Below are 19,132 nucleotides of genomic sequence, written 5' to 3'. Positions count from 1 at the left end.
GTCAATGAATTAATCAAGCAAGCAATTATTTGATCAACCAGTTAGTCTATTAATATATATTAATTCATCATCAGTCAGCATAATCATCTACTTATAGTTTAGAATATCTCAGTTCAGCTTCCGAGTCCTTCTCAATGCGCCCACCTGAAGAGAAGCATCAGCGCACCGGAGAAGGTCTTGAAGTTGTTGTGCTGATTGATGTGGTTTTCGTCGTTCAGTTTGATGTTTCCAAACACCTTGTGTGGATCAGGTGAGAAAAAAACATGATACTACTTCCCTTTGAGCATGGCTGTAAAGACTGTAAAAACACTAACAAATCAGCTCCAACTGATTTTAATTTTGGACATCTGTTCCAAAGTATAGACCACGTATAATAGAGAGATATAAGGGATGGTATACAAATGTAAACATGGTTTGAAACGATCAGGGGCGTAACTTTGTTTTTAGAAGTGAGGGGTACTGCTCAGAGGCGTCTGCATGGTCCTTTTCCAATGATAAAACTTGAGGGAATATGAACGCGTGGGGGATATGTCACCAGTGAAAGTTGCGCCCCTGGAAGCAATTATGTTTTAGTCAAATATTATATCTGTTTGGGCTTCTTGGTAACTATTGGTGTATGTTCCGGCTCCCTGATCATCCACTGCTGAGGCTGAAGTTACCATTGTAAAGCATATAAGCGTTTGGATGCTTTACCTGCATCCCAATGATGGCATAGATGAAGAACAGCATTGCGATGAGCAGACACACATAAGGAAGGGCCTAGAGAGAAGAAGAGATACAAAGAGATACATTATTATTTGGTTTTCCCAATAGCATACACTCTGGCAGCCTACTGCAGGTCAGTGGTCACCAACCAGACGGGTCGATCTTCAAGGCATTCCTAGTCGATCACCAAACACTTCTGTAGAAAAGCCAATGATTAAGGCTTAAAGCTCCTTTTTTTGTGTGTTGCGCTGTTGACGGCAGATGCACTTGATTTAGAAGCCCTGCGCATTGGGTAGGCAAAGTGCTCCCTTTTGAACCATTCCATTTGTCTGAAAATACAAACTGCGGGAGATCTGTGGCTAAATCAAGTGCGCCTACTCTGCTGGCCAATCGGATAGCTCAAATCACCATGCCTACCTACAGCTTCCACGACCCTGCCCACAGCAGAGTTTGATACTAGCCTATGTGAGATTTCATAACTTTTAAAACCTTGACTGGAGAGAGACTGTCAAATACAGCAAAGAGCTGCTGTTTTTGTGAGTGAGTTCATGTATAGGTTTTATCCAGCACTGTCAACACTTTTTTATTCAACACTATTACAAAACATAAAACGGGCTTCTCTCTACTTCCACATGAATGAGTAGCCAAGTGTATCGCTAACGTTGCACTTGCAGCAGCTCATCGTGTCTATTTTAAAATCGAGGAGTATTTCACTTTCTCTGGTCATAGGAACAACATCTGTCATAGGAACTCACTTCTGTCGTCATGAAATGCTTTAAGAGACTAGCCAAGGATCATATCACCTCTAACTAACCTGTCACCCTAGACTCAGTTCAATTTGCTTACCGCCCTAATAGATCCACAGACGATGAAATCGCCATCACTGCACACTTGCGTATCCCATCTGGACAAGAGGAATACCAATGTAAGAATGCTGTTCATTGACTATAGCTCAGCATTCAATGCCATAGTACCTTCCAAGCTCATCATTAAGCTCGAGTCCTTGGGTCTGAACCCCGCCCTGTGCAACTGGGTCCTAGACTTCCTGACGAGCCGCCCCCCCAGGTGGTGAAGGTAGGAAACAACACCTCCACTTCTCTGATCGTCAACACAGGGGCCCCACAAGGGTGCGTGCTCAGCCCCCTCCTGTACTCCCTGTTCACCCAGGACTGCGTGGCCAAGCACGCCTCCAACTCAATCATCAAGTTTGCAAATGACACAACAGTAGTAGTCTTAATTACCAACAAGGACGAGACAGCCTACAGGGAGGAGGTGAGGGCTCTGGGAGTGTGGTGCCAGGAAAATAACATCTCACTCAATGTCAACAAAACAAAGGAGATGATCGTGGACTTCTGGAAACAGCAGAGGGAGCACCGCCATATCCACATTGAAGGGACCGCAAAAGAGAAGATGCAAAGCTTCCAGTTCCTCTGCATACAGATCACTGACAAACTGAAATGGCCCACCCGCACAGACAGTGTGGTGAAGAAGGTGCAACAGCGCCTCTTCAACCTCAGGAGGCTGAAGAAATGTGGCAACTAAAATTTCATACATGTTATTCTGTTTCCTTTGTTATGCAGCACAGACAGACTACCCAGTAAATATAACACTTTATGGTTAAAGGAATTCTTGCCTCAGTCTCATCCATTCCGTGACCATCTGTTCACCTTCACTGTCAGTCATCCTACCTGTCCAGCTTCCCACACAGATTCCAATAATCTTTCACTAGTAATTTTAATAATGTTTACATATCTTACATTACTCATCTCATATGTATATACTGTATTATATACTATTCTACTGTATCTTAGTCTACGCCACTCTGACATTGCTCGTTCATATATTTATATATTCTTAATTCCATTCTTTTACTTAGATTTGTGTCTATTGGTATATGTTGTGAAATTGTTCTGCTAGACATGTGTATGTGACCAATAAAATTGGATTTGAACTGGAGTTTCACCATCAGGTGGAAGACTGGCCCTCTCTCTGGTCAGTCTCACCGGAGGACAGGAAGAAGAGAGATGAGACGGTGAGAGGCAGACCCTCTGCTGCTCTCTCCCTCCCGCTGAGACTAATGCCATGTTAAAATAAACTGGGGACTTGGAAATCTCCTACTTCCGATTTCAGTGCATTCAAGACAACTGAACTCGGTGACACAGACTTTCTGACCGGAAGTTCACTGACGTCATGATTTGACCTTGTTTTTTCCGAGTTCCCAGTTATCTTGAAAGCACCATGACCATCAGATGCAGGTACCAGTCCAGTAAAATAAAAATGTCAATTATTAGCAAATTATTTCAATTTATGCTCAGCTGTGCCTCGCAAGTGCTACACTAACCGATTTATCTTGTTATCCAAGCTTGAGTTTTCAAATATAATATGGTCTGAGAAGAACAATATTGGCAGGCCAGGAATATCGCCAATATGCTGTGATAATGTATTAGACCTACTGGCAAACCATATTGGCAAACCTCATTCATACAGAACTGTTTTTATTAGTTTAATGTTACATTTATTAAGTCAAGTAAAAAAAGAAAATTGTGAGTGGTAGTTCTCGACTTGCTATTTGACTGCGAAAGTGATCTTAACTCAGAAAAGGTTGGTGGTTCATCATAGAGTACTGGGACCAGGGACATACAAAGAAAAGACGTGTATATACAAAAGAACACCATGTATATGAACAAAGTTGGATATTTATTAAGTGGACATGAGAGATGGTAAAAGTAGGGGAGAACATGGCTGACCTTAAAGGATTGTACGAAGGTCCAGAGCAGGATCCGTATGGTGTAGCCCTGCCTCAACAGCTTGATCAGCCTGGCAGCCCGGAACAGCTTCAGGAAACTCATATTGAACGTGTTTATTGACTGAGATAGACAGACCATAGGAAATATAGAGAGGTGGAGACGACAAGGAATATACCGAAAGGAGAAGGGTCCGGGGAGAGAGAAGGTGTTAGAGAAATGACAAAGACAGATATAGGCAGATAGATTTGATTGAAAGTCACTCAAGTGAACGAAGTGAGTATACTTTAATAACCTAGTTTTTACTGAGAGAAAAAGCTTTACAGTACTACCACCTTGGGAATCAGAATTGTTATAAAGTAAAGGTTAGGGAGCTAGAGTGAAATATCACCTGTAAGTCCACAATGATCTCAGTGATGCTGCCGAGCACAGTGATGAAATCAAAAATGTTCCAAGTGTCTCGAAAATAGTTCTGTCAGGGGACAAATGAACACCATTGTAAAATGTTGAACGGAAAGGATTATGTCTGTACATGCCACCACGTCATTGGATCAGTTAATTACATTTTGCCAACAGTTGACTAAAGTCCTACTGTCTTGCTCACCACAAAACCAAAGGCCATGATCTTGAGGATACACTCCAGGGAGAAGAGAACGGTGAAGGCCGTGTTCAGGTGCTTCAATACTGTATCATACGCTGCCGGAGCGGAGTTGTACTGCAGATGAACAGGACACAGTCAGGGTAATAGCGGGATGTATCAAACAGTGAGCAGGTTGGCATTTATTGAGATGTTTCATGTACTGGAGGCAGCTCTGCAGAATAGTTACTAGCCAAGTCATAAAATCTGAGTTTAAACATAACCCTAACCTTAACCACACTGCTAACCCTAATACCCAACTCTAACCTTAAATTCAATTTTAACCTATTTGTATAGGTTTTTAGTAGGAACCTCTCAGTTCTGCCTACAGGGTACAGCTCGTGACAATAAATGTCAACCTCTGCAGAGCGATGGCAAAGAAGAGGGTAACATATTTAATACAAAGAGTCTGAGATGTGTAATATTAAACTGTTATCAGCCAAACAGGGGCACACTGGGCTTTCTCCTATGGATTTGAGTCTTTGAGAGTGAAACTAGTTTCAATCAAAGGCCTGCACATATGTCATGTTTATAAGCTCTGTTAAAAAGATATAGGTTCCATACCTTCATCATGAGCACCACAGTGTTGAGGGCAATCATGACCAGCACTGTGTACTCAAATGACGGTGACACCACAAAGTGCCACAGCCGGTACTGGAAAGTCTGTCTGTTCTGAGGCATATAGCAGGTCAGGGGCTTGGCACTGATGGTAAAGTCAATGCATGCCCTCTGATGGAGAGATAACAAAAAAGAAGAGGGGGACAAATCAGGAATGAATCTGTTACGAGTATTGTGATCAATATAAAGTGTATATCTGATCAAGATGCCAAGATGGTTATTGTAGGTGAATCAATTTCATGAACTCCTGTAATTGTACAGCGCATTCGGAATGTATTCAGACCCCTTGACTTATTCCACATTTGGTTATTTTACAGTGTTATTCGAAAATGTATTACATTGTTCCCCCCCCCCCCCCCCCCCCCTCATCAATCTACACACACAATACCCCATAATGACAAAGCAAAGACAGGTTTTTAGAAATGTTTGCAAATTTACAAGAAAAAATAAAAAACCTGAAATATCACATTTACATAAGTATTCAGACCCTTTACTCAGTACTTTTTTTAAGCATCTTTGGCAGTGATTACAGCCTCGAGTCTTCTTGGGTATGATGCTACAAGCTTGGAACGCCTGTATTTGGGGAGTTTTTCCCATTCTTCTCTGCAGATCCTCTCAAGCTCTGTCAGGTTGGATGGGGAGCGTCGCTGCACAGCTATTTTCAGGTCTCACCAGAGATGTCCGATCAGGTTCGGGCTCTGGCTGGGTCACTCAAGGACATTCAGACACTTGTCCCAAAGCCACTCCTGCGTTGTCTTGGCTGTGTGCTTAGGGTCAATGTCCTGTTGAAAGGTGAACCTTCACCGAGTCTAAGGTTCTGAGTGCTCTGGAGTAGGTTTTCATCAAGGATCTCTCTGTACTTTGCTCTGTTCATCTTTCCCTTGATCCTGACTAGTCTCCCAGTCTCTGCCTCTGAAAAACATCCCCACAGCATGATGCTGCCACCATGCTTTACCGTAGGGATGGTACCAGGTTTCCTTCAGATGTGACGCTTGGCATTCAGGCCAAATAGTTAAATCTTAGTTTCATCAGACCAGAGAATCTTGTTTCTCATGGTCTGAGAGTCCTTTGGGTGCCTTTTGGCAAATCTAAGCGGGCTGTCATCTGTCTTATACTGAGAAGTGTCTTCCGTCTGGCCACTCTACCATAAAGGCCTGATTGGTGGAGTGCTGTAGAGATAGTTGTCCACAGGAACTCTGGAGCTCTGTCAGAGTGACCATTGGGTTCTTGGCCACCTCCTTGACTAAGGCCCTTCTCCCCCGATTGCTCAGTTTGGCCCGGGCGGCCAGCCCTAGGAAGAGTAATTTAAAAATTATGGAGGCCATAATGTTCTTGGGGACCTTCAATGCTGCAGAAATGTTTTGGTGCCTGTCCCCAGATCTGTGCTTCGAAAAAATCCTGTCTCGTAGCTCTATGGACAATTCCTTGGTTTTTGCTTTGACATACACTGTCAACTGTGGGAACTTATATAGACAGGTGTGTGCCTTTCCAAATCATGTCCAAACAACTGAATGTACCACAGGTTGACTCCAATCAAGTTGTTGAAACATCTTAAGGATGATCAATGGAAACATTAGGCTCAAATAGCTCAATTTCGAGTCTCGTAGCAAAGTGTCTGAATACTTACTGTAGGTAAATAAGGTATGTGTTTTGTATTTTTAATACATTCGCAAAAAATGATTAAAACCTGATTTTGCTTTGTCATTATGGGGTATTGTGTGTAGACTGATGAGGATTTTGTTTTATTTAATCCATTTTAGAATAAGTAACATAATACTGTAACATAATAAAATGTGGAAAAGGTCAAGGTGTCTGAGTACTTTCCGAATGCAATTTATTTGTGTTGTAAGAATTTGTGTATGAGTGATGTATGTTTAAGCTACAGTAGACTGGGAGTGCGTCTTCAACATGGCGCTTTTCTGTCCTGTACCTCATTTTTCTCCAAGCTGCACTCCTCCATCATTTTATCCCCCTGCTCCTGGAAGGTGATGATGATGAGAGCAACAAAAATGTTGACAAAGAAGAAAGGGAAGACCACGAAGTAGACGACGTAGAAGATGGACATCTCCATCCTGTTGCCCCGACTTGGACCCCTGTCCTCCTCTGTCACATCCACAGAATGCTGCAGCACCCTGGAGGGAAGGAGAGAGAAAGATAGAGAAAGAGAGAATAGTAACAGTCTAATGTCTAAACAGTCTCTCTGAATCTCCTATCAAATGGCATTCATTTGGTGTTAGAGCATACACTCTTAGAAAAAAAGTTGCTATCTAGAACCTAAAAGGGTTCTTCAGCTGTCCCCCATAGGAGAACCGTTTGATGAGCCCTTTCCACAGAGGGTTTTACATGGAAACAAAAAGCGTTCTACCTGGAACCAAAAAGCGTTCTACCTGGAATCAAAAAGTGTTCTACCTGGAACCAAAAAGGGCTCTACCTGGAATCAAAAAGCGTTCTACCTGGAACCAAAAAGGGCTCTACCTGGAATCAAAAAGCGTTCTACCTGGAACCAAAAAGGGCTCTACCTGGAATCAAAAAGCGTTCTACCTGGAACCAAAAAGGGCTCTACCTGGAATCAAAAAGGGTTCTACCTGGAACCAAAAAGGGCTCTACCTGGAATCAAAAAGGGTTCTCCTATGGGAGACAGCCGAAGAACCCCTTTGGAACCCTTTTTTCTAAGAGTGTAGGGCTGGGAACATCAGGGACTCACTGCGGCCAGCCCTCTCCAGTGGAAACAGTGAAGAGGGTGAGCAGAGCCCAGCAGACATTGTCATAGTGGAACTCATGTCTCTTCCACTCCCTCTTCTTCACTTCCTTCTTGTCTCGAGCGTAGTCTATGTAATAACCTCTGTAGGAAACAGAATGGTGGTTAGGGGAGGGAGCCAGAGGAGGTTGGGATTCCTCCGATCACTCACAAAATGGGGTGGTATGTGGATGATCACGACTTAATGGTATTTATTGATTCATTTGATTGTGACGAGATAAATTAGTAAGGTCAATGTGTATATCTTTGTTCCAGTGTGCGTATTGTAAGAGGGAACAGCGGGCAGTGTGTATATATGTGTGTTTGACTCACTGGCACTCCTTCTCTGTGTCCATGGAGCTGTCTGTGCAGTAGAAGAACTTTCCCTTGAAGAGCTGCACGGCGATGACAGCGAAGATGAACATGAAGAGCTTGTAGACGATGAGGATGTTGAAGACGTTCTTCAGGGATGTCACCACACAGTCAAACACTGCCTGTATAGGAGAAGGAGAGATGATAACATAATGACAAGGTAGCACAAATCAAAAGTACAACCCCACATTCCCTGGAAATTCCTTGAAAGTTTTGAATGTAGAAGCCAAGGTCTACTAAACATTGCCATGTTGGCAGATGAACATAAATTAACATATACACAGTACATTACCTTGAGTTTGGGGAGTCTCTTGATGGTCTTCAGAGGTCGTAGGACTCTCAGGACCCTGAGGGACTTGATGGTCTTGATGTCTCTGCCTTTGTTGTTCCTGTTGATGTAGACATGTGTTTTAGTGTACTGTGGGGACAGGGAAGACACACGCATGCACGCATACATGCACGAGCGAGTGCAAGTACACACACACACACACACACACACACACACACACACACACACACACACACACACACACACACACACACACATTAACAAAAAAGATCTCAATCTATCTTTCAATGACAAACAATACTATAAAGAACATTTTCAGAGTAATATGAATTCACTTGTACTTTGTAGCTGAGTGGGAAGTATCAGACAAAAGACATGGCGAATCGTGTACAAGAAGTATGGGAAGTACATGAGAATTCTATGAGAAGTGTATGACAAATTGCACATGACAAGTATGAGAGTGAGAAGTGTTTGCTTTACCCAATCACATTCCTGGAAGCCCCAACAGTGATAAATTCCCCAGGAACAACAGAGAAATAGAAGAACAAATAGAGATACACAATGAGGATCACAGTTACAGCCATATCCACAACAGAGAAATCAACACACAGTCATATCTATATATAAGGCAGGGGAGAAGCACAAGTTCATTAATCTCGCAACCCAGAACGGAACATTTTGTGCGTTAGCTAGCTAGCTAGCTACTTGATTACGTTACTAGTCTGTTAGCCTACAAGAGACTGAAAGATATTTAACATGTTCACCTGTCAGAGGGGAAAGAGTTAAACAAAGACATAAGAAATGTCATATTTATATCACCGCACGAGGCATCAACCAGAAGATGCATGTCAGACACTTAGTTTTATACATTTGGAGATATGCTACAGTGCACTATATAATATATGTGAGCCAGTGAGTCAGTGTGATTACTAATCCAGCACCAGAAGTATTGTGACTCACGTCAGAGCGAAGGCGAACAGAGCTCCCACCACCACGATGAAGTCCAGAATGTTCCACAGGTCACGGAAGTAGGAGCCGTCGTGCAGAAGCAGGCCCAGGTCAATCATCTGGAGGACACAAGCACACACCCACATACACAGGGCAACATAGATACACACACACACATAAGACAACATAAGTTACTACACTGAAAAAAACGTTACAAGTGTATTTCCGTGCATAGTTTTAGGGGGTTCATAATTGATCATTTCTCTTTGAGTATCTCACCTTTATGATCATTTCTCTTTGAGTATCTCACCATTATGATCATTTCTCTTTGAGTATCTCACCTTTATAATCATTTCTCTTTGAGTATCTCACCTTTATGATCATTTCTCTTTGAGTATCTCACCTTTATAATCATTTCTCTTTGAGTATCTCACCTTTATGATAATTTCTCTTTGAGTATCTCACCTTTATGATCATTTCTCTTTGAGTATCTCACCTTTATGATCATTTCTCTTTGAGTATCTCACCTTTATGATCATTTCTCTTTGAGTATCTCACCTTTATGATCATTTCAAAAGTGAAGACTCCAGTAAAGACGTAATCAAAGTAACGGAGAACCTAGAAAAGCACAAACGCATCCGACAATTACGTGAGAGGAAATACACATCTTCACGTCACTGACACAAACATTCCAGATTCGTATGGAACTTACCCTGTTTCTGTCAGAGTTGGTGCACACAGGGTCTTCAGCAGCCAGAGCGATGCTGCTAGCCACGATCACCAGCAAGATGGTCATCTCAAAGTAGCGCATGGTCACCAAATAGTGACAGATCCTCCTGATCCTACAGATCAATAAAGAGGAGCGGAGTTGACAGTATCGCAAACACTCATGGTCGCTCATACAGGCTCAGAACAGAGGGTACAGAATTGTACGTAAAGGGGTACAAGCTTGCCACTGTAGTGGTACTCTCTAAGGTAATTGTACCCCTGTAGTTTGTACCTTAAAAGAGGCAATTGTGTACCTTAGGGGACAAGATAGATGTGCCTTTTTAGGGTACCACCACAGTGATAAAGCCGTTTGTTCCTTTTAAGTGGCAAAAATGTACATCTTCTCTATACCAATACCCTCACATGTACACACCTCTCTACAATCCTACTTCTGACACTGATGTAGTGAATTCAGCCCTGACCAGGACTTGAACCTGGGTCCAGCCAACACCTTAACCATTATACCAAGAGATCCGTACCTCTTGACATTGTCTCTCCGTTTTGGGTCAAGGCTAGGCACCACACCCAAATAGGATATTTTTATTCCGTGAATCATATCACAATCAACTTTAACCAGTTGAATGTGGACACAAATGAGGTTATATCTAATTAAGTACGCACATATTCTAATAAAGTTTTCTGGCCACTGACGAAGTCAGCCTAAATATTTTGGCTTAATTTTGTTAAGACACTTCATGACTGGACTTTGAGATAGCAGATTGGTTAAGGGCTTGTAAGGCTACACCTGTTGTATTAGGCGCATGTGACAAATACGATTGGATTTGGATTGAGATTGTGGATCAATACTTTTTAAATACTAAGGAAAGGTACATATAATGAATGTGTCAAATTTGGGGGAAGAAAAGGTCATCTAAAAGAAACATTTGACAACATATCAACAATTCCCTATGTATAAATCTGGAGAATACGTGTAAAGATAACCACACAACATTTGGTGAATGAAGATGCTTCTGAGGCTGAGAATTGTTTTATTTTATTTCTTCCATCACATTCCCAGTGGGTCAGAAGTTTACATAGACTCAATTAGTATTTGGTAGCATTGCCTTTAAATTGTTTAACTTAGGTCAAATGTTTCAGGTAGCCTTCTACAAGCTTCCCACAATAAGTTGGAATTCATATAATGGACATACACAAAATAGTCCAAATTGGTGAAGTGAAATGAAAAAAAATAAAAAATGGAAAAGTTGTGTTTGCATATTTAAGTATTCACTCCCTATGCTATGAAGCCCCTAAATAAGATCTGGTGCAACCAATTACCTTCAGAAGTCACATAATTAGTTAAATAAAGTCCACCTGTGTGCAAGTGTCACATGATCTGTCATATGATCCCAGTATATATACACATGTTCTGAAAGGCCCCAGAGTCTGCAACACCACTAAGCAAGGGGCACCATGAAGACCAAGGAGCTCTCCAAACAGCAACAAAGAGACCAAAGATAACCCTGAAGGAGCAGCAAAGCTCCACAGCGGAGATTGGAGTATATGTACACAGGACCACTTTAAGCCGTACACTCCATAGAGCTGGGCTTTACGGAAGAGTGGCCAAAATAAAGCCATTGCTTAAAGAAAAAAATAAGCAAACACGTTTGGTGTTCGCCAAAAGGCATGTGGGAGACTCCCCAAATATATGGAAGAAGGTACTCTGGTCAGGTGAGACTAAAATTGAGCTTTTTGGCAATCAAGGAAAATGTTATGTCTGGATCAAACCCAATATCTCCCATCACCCCGAGAACACCATCCCTACAGTGAAGCATGGTAGTGGCAGTATCATGCTGTGGGGATGTTTTTCATCAGCAGGGACTGGGAATCTGGTCAGAATTGAAGGAATGATGGATGGCGCTAAATACAGGGAAATTCTTGAGGGAAACCTGTTTCAGTCTTCCAGAGATTTGAGACTGGGATGGAGGTTTACCTTCCAGCAGGACAATGACCCTAAGCATACTGCAAAAGCAACACTCGAGTGGTTTAAAGGGAAACATTTAAATGATGGTGAATACTTTCTCAAGCCACTATACGTGACAGGCGGTCCTCATGAGACCCAGTTTCATCATAGCGCTTGATAGGTTTTGCGACTACACTTGAAGAAACTTTCAAAGTTCTTGAATTGTTCCATATTGACTGACCTTCATGACTTAAAGTCATGATAGATTGTCATTTCTCTTTGCTTATTTGAGCTGTTCTTGCCATAATATGGACTTGGTCTTTTACCAAATAGGGATATCTTCTGTATACCCCCCTCCCTTGTCACAACACAACTGATTAGATCAAACGCATAAAGAAGGAAAGAAATTACACAAATTAACTTTTAAGGAGGCACACGTAAATTTAAATGCATTCCAGGTGTCTAATTCATGAAGCTGGTTGAGAGAATGCCAAGAGTGTGAAAAGCTGTCATCAAGGCAAAGGGTGGCTATTTGAAAAATCTTAAATATAAAATACATTTTGATTTGTTTAACACTTTTTTGGTTACTACATGATTCAACATGTGTTATTTCATAGTGTTGATGTCTTCACTATTATTCTACAATGTAGAAAATAGTACAAATAAAGAAAAACCCTTGAATGAGTAGGTGTTCTAAAACTTTTGACCAGTAGTGTACCTCTGAAGATGCATTATGTGCATTTTGATATTTCTGTACTGCAGGGAACAATATGGTACCCTAACCAATCCTTTTTCTCTGAGAGTGAGAGTGCTGTACAGCTACAGTGCATGAGAGAGTGTGTGCAGAGAGAGAAACACAATAGCCTACGTATACTAAAAGGGAGTCTTTTTATAAAACTGAACTGAATTGATTAGTACCGCAGTAGAATGCATGCCAAGACATGGCCAGGAAGGAGAGTCTTACGGATTGGAGGCCTTGAAGAGGAACATGCTGTCAGGAGGTACAGGTTTGGGCGGGCTGGCCTCCTCCTGCGCCTCCTTCTCCTCCTTTTCCTTCTCCTTCTCCTTCCTTTCAGGCTGGTACACCTCCATCTCTTTGTTGTTGTGTAAAGCTACATGTAAATTGAAGATAAAACCTGTTATTTGACCTGGCTCCTGCCGGGCATGGCAAAACAAGACCATCGTTACCATCCTTGTTCCAGCAGGAAACGGTACAGAACAGTCAATGGCAATTACATTGCTTTCAACGAACTAGAATGTATCAAGCTACGAATGTCGGTCAAGAGCGACTATATGGAAGCATACCTGTCAAAGGGATGATCTCCAGCAGTGGCTGTTCTCCAGACATCTCTATGATCACACTAGTCTGGCTGTCTAGGACTTGGCCTGGCCCCTCACCCTCCTCACGGTTCAGGGAGGCTGGGTTGTTCTCTGAATCATTGACCCCGGATGCTGCCTGGAGCTCTGGGGGGTCTGTGAACTGTTCTGGGGCTGGCTCCAATGGAGGGTCCTGAGACAGGGGCTCACACTGCCCAGTTTCCCCCACCTCGCCCTCCTCCATCTGGGGTGGAGGATCCAACAGGGGTGGGGGTAGGGACTCGGGGAAGTCATCACATAGGGGAGGCTCGGGGATGTCTGCAATACACACTCTGAAGAGGAGGTGTATGGAAGAGAATGTGTGGATGTGTTTAGACACTTAGCCAATCCTAATGTGGGCCTGAAGTCTCATCTCACGAATCACAATGCCTTAACCCTTAGCTTAAAAGAATGGAACATTGCACCACTGTCTTACCTCAGATGCTCTTCTTCACTCTCTAAGTTGACAATGCTGGCTCCTTCTTCCTGGCCCGACACTCCTCCCTCCACCACAGCGACCTCTCCTTTGTCCATCTTCTCCTCTTTTTCTTCTTTCTCCTCCCTCTCTTCCAGTATCTTCCTCTCTCTGCTGCCTGATTCTCTGACCTCCTCATGTGGGGACTCTCTGCTCTTGGCCTCAGCCCGGGCCTCACGATGACGGTGCCTCCTATGCCGAGCCACCCCTCCCTCCTCCGCCCCCCCAAGGCCAGGCCTGAACTTCCGGGCCACTCTGTGCCTCCTGTCCCCACCTGCGGGTCGATGGTGCACTGCTCTCTCCTCAACCAATGTAAACAGAGGCCTAGGCTCAGAGTCTGGAGGTTCCGGCAGCCGGATGGCGATGGACATCGGGGGTTCAGGCATGGGCATGATGCCGGACATGGGCGACTCGGGCAGGTGTCCGGGACTGGTGTCTGGGGAACGGGTGGGTGCACGGTAGGCGGTGGTAGGGTTGTCAGTGGTGTCCTCGGTGGGGCTGCCCCCGAACAGCACCTCCTGGCTCTCCATCTGGCGCCGCTTGCGTAACTGGTTGGCCCTCTGCTCCCACACGGATCTTCCGCCTCTTCCTCCTCCTCCTCCTCCTCCTCCCCCCCTCCTCCGTCTGTCACGGCGGTTGGAGAAGGTGTTGGCCCCATTGGGGGGCTGGTCAGCTCCGCCCGGGGCGCCGCTCTCCTCCTCCTCTTCGGGGACGGCCATACGGCCCCTGTGAATGGCCTTCTTCCTGCGGAGATAGGGCCTCCTCCTCCTCCTACAGAGCACAACACAAAGCCTGTCACTAGAGGGCAGCATCATGCCTATGTCATATGTACACTTACATATCAATGAAAGGATACATCTCAACACTAAATACAGTATAAGCATATTACATATTATATAACATTGTATGTATTCATGTATGTGTGTATGTAAGTCAATAATGAAGTACGAAAATTGCATGACATATATTAACATTTTGACTCAGATATATTGCATATTGTATGGCTAAAGATTCATTGAATTCACACATTGAATTATCATCTAAATAAAACAAACATCCATAAATTCAATTGAAATTCAAATGATGAAAGTACCTGGGAAGAAAGCGCACAAACTCAAAAAGCCACAAAAACAAAAAGGAATAGTGCAGGATTAAAATAGGAAAATACTGTTATATCTAGCAATTAGCTTCTTCTTCTAAGATAAAGGAAATGGAATTAGGTGTCACAGGGGTACAGACAAACAACTTTACTTACGGGTATTCAAACTCTTTTGTAGTCCATGTAATCAATGAGTGATTGGTTGAAAACAAGACATTAGTGATTTTGGAACAAAGACAGAACAGAACCTTGTGACACAGTCCAAAACCAGGTCAAGGGTCAAGGCCAATGGTCAACAGACGTCACCTTAATGCCAGTCTAGTATATTTGGTTATATCTTATTTTTCTTATAATTATATTTTCATATTTGGCTTTGAAGGCTTGATCAATGGATCCAAATCCTGTTCACTTAGAAAAATCATTATTTCCTAAGTAGTGACAGTGGATGTTTTATAAATCTTATCAGATAACAGTGGTTATCCAAGTTACAAATTGTTTCACCTTGACCGTACAGGGGCAGGGTTCGAATTTAGACTTCTATATTTTGTCCTCTCTCTTTCGGTCAGTGCCACATAACAGGCATAGAGTAACAAGACAACATGATGGAAGCAGCATATTCATAACATTACACCATAGTACAGTATATGTATCAAAAGCAGCACCATCTTGATAGCGCTGAAGCACAGAGGACTGACACTCAAATATGTAGCAACAGACAAAAGACAGAGTCAGCGTAACGTGCCTGGAGAAGATCAGAGGACAGTACAATCCATGCATCCTTTTCCTCCCTACCTGTACCTGTTACAGAGGGAGCAGAATGGTTGGTGGAGCTTATACACTAAGCACATACTCCGCTTATACTCTATAATTGCCCTGTCATTTGGTTTAATTTACCCGTCGACTGACATGCACAATTAAACAAATTGTAAATAAATAAAAACATGCGTGTATGACTGGCCTGTTATCTTTCTTAATTTACCTGTTGAATGACATGCTCAACTAAACAAAACAAAAAGTAGAATTAAAATCATGCAGTATCCTTTAGCAAGTCCCCAGAACAACATAAGATTCATGAGCGAAGATGCTTGTAATCACTGGGATGTGCGCCTCATCCCTAATTTCACTAATGCAATTGCCATTACACATGCTTTGTAACAGGCAGGTACACATACATTATCCACACTCAGAACATGCCTCTCTAACCCTGAAGACTCATCGTGCAGCTGTACGCAAGGGAAATAAACATTCTTCCTGGTAACGCCTACATCACACTCTCAAAGAGAATAGTGGATCCTTGTTTTTCGGTGGGTTTTACGGCTGTGTAATCGACAGATATTGAGAAAGCGTCATGATCACCCCTCAGATTCAATCTCCTCCTAATCATCATCAAGACTAGGCCAAAGTAGGTGACTGACCAACTGCCATTGTGATAAAAGTATAAACAGAACACTTACTCAGACATCGGGCCATCTCTGCCTCTGGCGTATCTTGCATTGAAAAACTCCTCTTCCTCCTCTTCGTCCTTCAAAGGTCAAATAAAAACACAAAGTAGTTTACATCCCACAATTAGTTTATGATATCGGGCAGATATGGCCTTAGGTTATGACCCTTACACATTTCTTTGAAAGCACTTATTTTAATTTAAAGATACCCCATTCCGTAAAAACTCTTAAAACAGTACTACACACCTTGGTGAGTTCCTGTGCGTTGGCAAGGTTATCCACAGCGATGGCCAAGAAGACGTTGAGTAGAGTATCTGTTCACAGTATGGTCAAGAGTCCTAACAGGGGTGGATGAAACTGAAATACATGAATTAGGTTACTGTCGGACAGTTCCACAAAACATCTGAAATACGTTTAAAACAAGTGGAATCGCTTGAAAGGGTTATCCCCTGGGTTGTACTCAGTGCATCTTTTCCCCCAATAAATCAACCCTTGACCCTACTACCACTTTAGGTCTATGCTACAACTTTCAAAGAAAAAGAAAGATACATGTAAACCTATCGAGAATGTGAGCAGAATCTGTCAATTGTGGTTAGCAGGATGTTGAGCAAGGATACAGTTGCCAAACAGGGTGAGCACTATGAAGTATATGGAGGACCACATGCCGTACTGCACTCCCCCTTGGGAGCGGATGCCATTGTACATCACCTCATTCCAGTCCTCACCAGTCAGAATCTAGATTGAAAAGTACAAGATCTGTGATGATCAGCCTCTTGAAGTCTGAATGAAAGTAATACGCAAACAGAACGCATAAAGTGCATTAGGAAAGTATTCAGACCTCTTGACTTTTTCCACATTTTGTTACATTACAGACTTATTCTAAAATGGATTAATTGTTTTTCTTTCTCATCAATCTACACACAATACCCTATAATGACAAAGCTAAAAACCTGCTGCACAGCATATTTTCAGGTCTCTCCAGAGATGTTCGATCGGGTTCAGGTCTGGGCTATGGCTGAGCCACTCAAGGACATTCAGAGACTTGTCCCGAAGTCACCCTTGCGTTGTCTTGGCTGTGTGCTTAGGGTCGCTGTCCTGTTGGAAGGTGAACCTTCGCCCCAGTCTGAGGTCCTGAGGGCTCTGGAGCAGGTTTTCATCAACAATCTCTCTGTACTTTGTGGGGTTCATCATTCCTTCGATCTTGACTAGCCTGCCAGTCCCAGCCTTTGAAAAACATCCCCACAGCATGATGCTGCCACCACCATGCTTCACCGTCTGGATGGTGCCAGGTTTCTTCCGGACGTGACGCTTGGCATTCAGGCCAAAGAGTTCAATCTTGGTTTCATCAGACCAGAGAATCTTGTTTCTCATGGTCTGAGAGTCCTTTAGCAAACTCTAAGCGGGCTGTCATGTGCCTTTTACTGAGAAGTGGCTTCCGTCTGGTCACTCTACCATAAAGGCCTGATTGGTGGAGTGCTGCAGAGCTGGTTTTCCTTCTGGAAGGTTCTCCCATCTCCACAGAGGAACTATGGAGCTCTGTCAGAGTGGCCATCGAGTTCTTGGCCACCTCCCTTACCATGGCCCTTCTCCCCCGATTGCTTAGTTTGGCCGGGCGACCAGCTCTAGGAAGAGTCTCGGTGGTTACGACCTCTTCCTTTTAAGAATTACGGAGGCCATTGTGTTCTTGGGGACCTTCAATGCTGCAGAAATGTTTTGATGCCCGTCCCCAGATCTGTGCCTCGACACAATCCAGTCTCGGAGCTCAATGGACAATATCTTCAACCTCATGGCTTGGTTTTTGCTCTGACATGCACTGTCAACTGTGGGCCCTTATATAGACAGGTGTGTGCCTTTCCAAATCATGTCCAATTCATTGAGTTTACCACAGGTGGACTCCAATCAAGTTGTAGAAAGGGAAAAAGTCTGAATACTTTCCGAATGCACTGTGTCTTATAAAATGCTAACACACAAATACATTATGGGCCATAATTGAATCACATCGTTAACAGGGTTCGTTCTCCCTGCAGAGTTAATCATGTCAGAACTAGTATTATTTGATTTGTCTCGGAAACCCAGTTTATGGTTTTGATCAAACATTCTTCCATATTTCACAGCTCTGACATGTATGTGCATATGTGTATGTATGGGATGCTAGTAGATGGAGGGGGAGGTGAGCAGTGTTGTTCCATTCAGGCCCTGGGGGGGGGGGGGGTTGCGGGAGATATACCCGGGTAGGTTATGTGTGTCACCATGGAGAAGCCAGTGAGAGGGACGGTATGAGCCAAACCTGGAACACTGTCATGATAGCAGCTGGAAACGTGTCAAAGTTGGCAGGAGTGTAATCTTCAAAGATGAACCTGAAGGGAGAGAAAGAATGGATGGGCAGATATGACCGGGGAAGAGGAGGAGGAAGAAGTGGGAAGAGGAGGAGGTGGAAATTGCTATTTTCAACTAGACGTGTAATTTCAGGTCTATCATTCCATTTCCGACGCAGCAAAACAAAACATGGCAAGCTCCCAGCTGCTTCGGAAGTTATATTTGTAAATATATACGGTGACGTGATGATGGGCAATACACATCATTGGTCAATGAACAGATCAACTGAAAATAAATTCATGGGACCTGGGACTTGTGCATACCAAAACATACTGATGTCCTAATATTGGTGAAGCACTGAATCACTATCCTGAGATCAGTGACCCTCGTATCTAATAAGTGAACCCAACCCTCTGGTTGTGCTCACCTGCCCCCAAAGAGCTGCATGCCCAGCAGGGCGAAGACGACGATGAAGAGGAAGATGAGGAAGAGCAGACTGATGATGGACTTCATGGAACTCATAAGAGACACAACCAGGTTCCTAAGAGATGCCCAGTACCTGGTCAAGAAAAAGGAAGAAAAGGTTCACATACAAAATAGACAGACCTCAACATCTTCTGTTTGCCATTTGAATGTATTTTGGAGAGTAATACATTGTACTTCCAGCAGTATAACTGATGCTGATCCCTACATTTACATTTACATTTGAGCAATTTAGCAGAA

General features: G+C 43.2%; 1 protein-coding gene across 5 annotated transcripts in view; it reads right to left on the bottom strand.

The window, feature by feature from the left end:
- The window catches only part of LOC110508606 (voltage-dependent R-type calcium channel subunit alpha-1E), a 75,284-nt gene that overhangs the window by 9,257 nt on the left and 46,895 nt on the right, over positions 1-19,132 (bottom strand). For 3 of the 5 annotated variants that reach the window (XM_036966540.1, XM_036966537.1, XM_036966541.1), the window contains 22 exons: positions 18,837-18,968; positions 18,381-18,450; positions 16,711-16,828; positions 16,340-16,407; positions 16,106-16,173; positions 13,514-14,323; positions 13,027-13,370; positions 12,686-12,833; positions 9,763-9,892; positions 9,609-9,668; positions 9,063-9,169; positions 8,583-8,594; positions 8,106-8,202; positions 7,775-7,935; positions 7,409-7,546; positions 6,635-6,836; positions 4,651-4,815; positions 4,054-4,164; positions 3,841-3,921; positions 3,453-3,572; positions 694-759; positions 145-236 (listed from right to left, as the gene is read on the bottom strand). In XM_036966540.1, the coding sequence (XP_036822435.1) occupies positions 145-236; positions 694-759; positions 3,453-3,572; positions 3,841-3,921; positions 4,054-4,164; positions 4,651-4,815; positions 6,635-6,836; positions 7,409-7,546; positions 7,775-7,935; positions 8,106-8,202; positions 8,583-8,594; positions 9,063-9,169; positions 9,609-9,668; positions 9,763-9,892; positions 12,686-12,833; positions 13,027-13,370; positions 13,514-14,323; positions 16,106-16,173; positions 16,340-16,407; positions 16,711-16,828; positions 18,381-18,450; positions 18,837-18,968 (3,300 nt within the window). The remainder of the gene's footprint in view (positions 1-144; positions 237-693; positions 760-3,452; positions 3,573-3,840; positions 3,922-4,053; positions 4,165-4,650; positions 4,816-6,634; positions 6,837-7,408; positions 7,547-7,774; positions 7,936-8,105; positions 8,203-8,582; positions 8,595-9,062; positions 9,170-9,608; positions 9,669-9,762; positions 9,893-12,685; positions 12,834-13,026; positions 13,371-13,513; positions 14,324-16,105; positions 16,174-16,339; positions 16,408-16,710; positions 16,829-18,380; positions 18,451-18,836; positions 18,969-19,132) is intronic. The other 2 variants (XM_036966538.1, XM_036966539.1) reach the window with 1 other exon arrangement.

Source organism: Oncorhynchus mykiss, chromosome 28 (assembly GCF_013265735.2).
Source record: "Oncorhynchus mykiss isolate Arlee chromosome 28, USDA_OmykA_1.1, whole genome shotgun sequence".
Taxonomy (NCBI): Eukaryota; Metazoa; Chordata; class Actinopteri; order Salmoniformes; family Salmonidae; genus Oncorhynchus; species Oncorhynchus mykiss.
The sequence above is the reverse complement of the archived record's forward strand: the minus strand, read 5'-3'. Positions and strand labels throughout refer to the sequence as shown.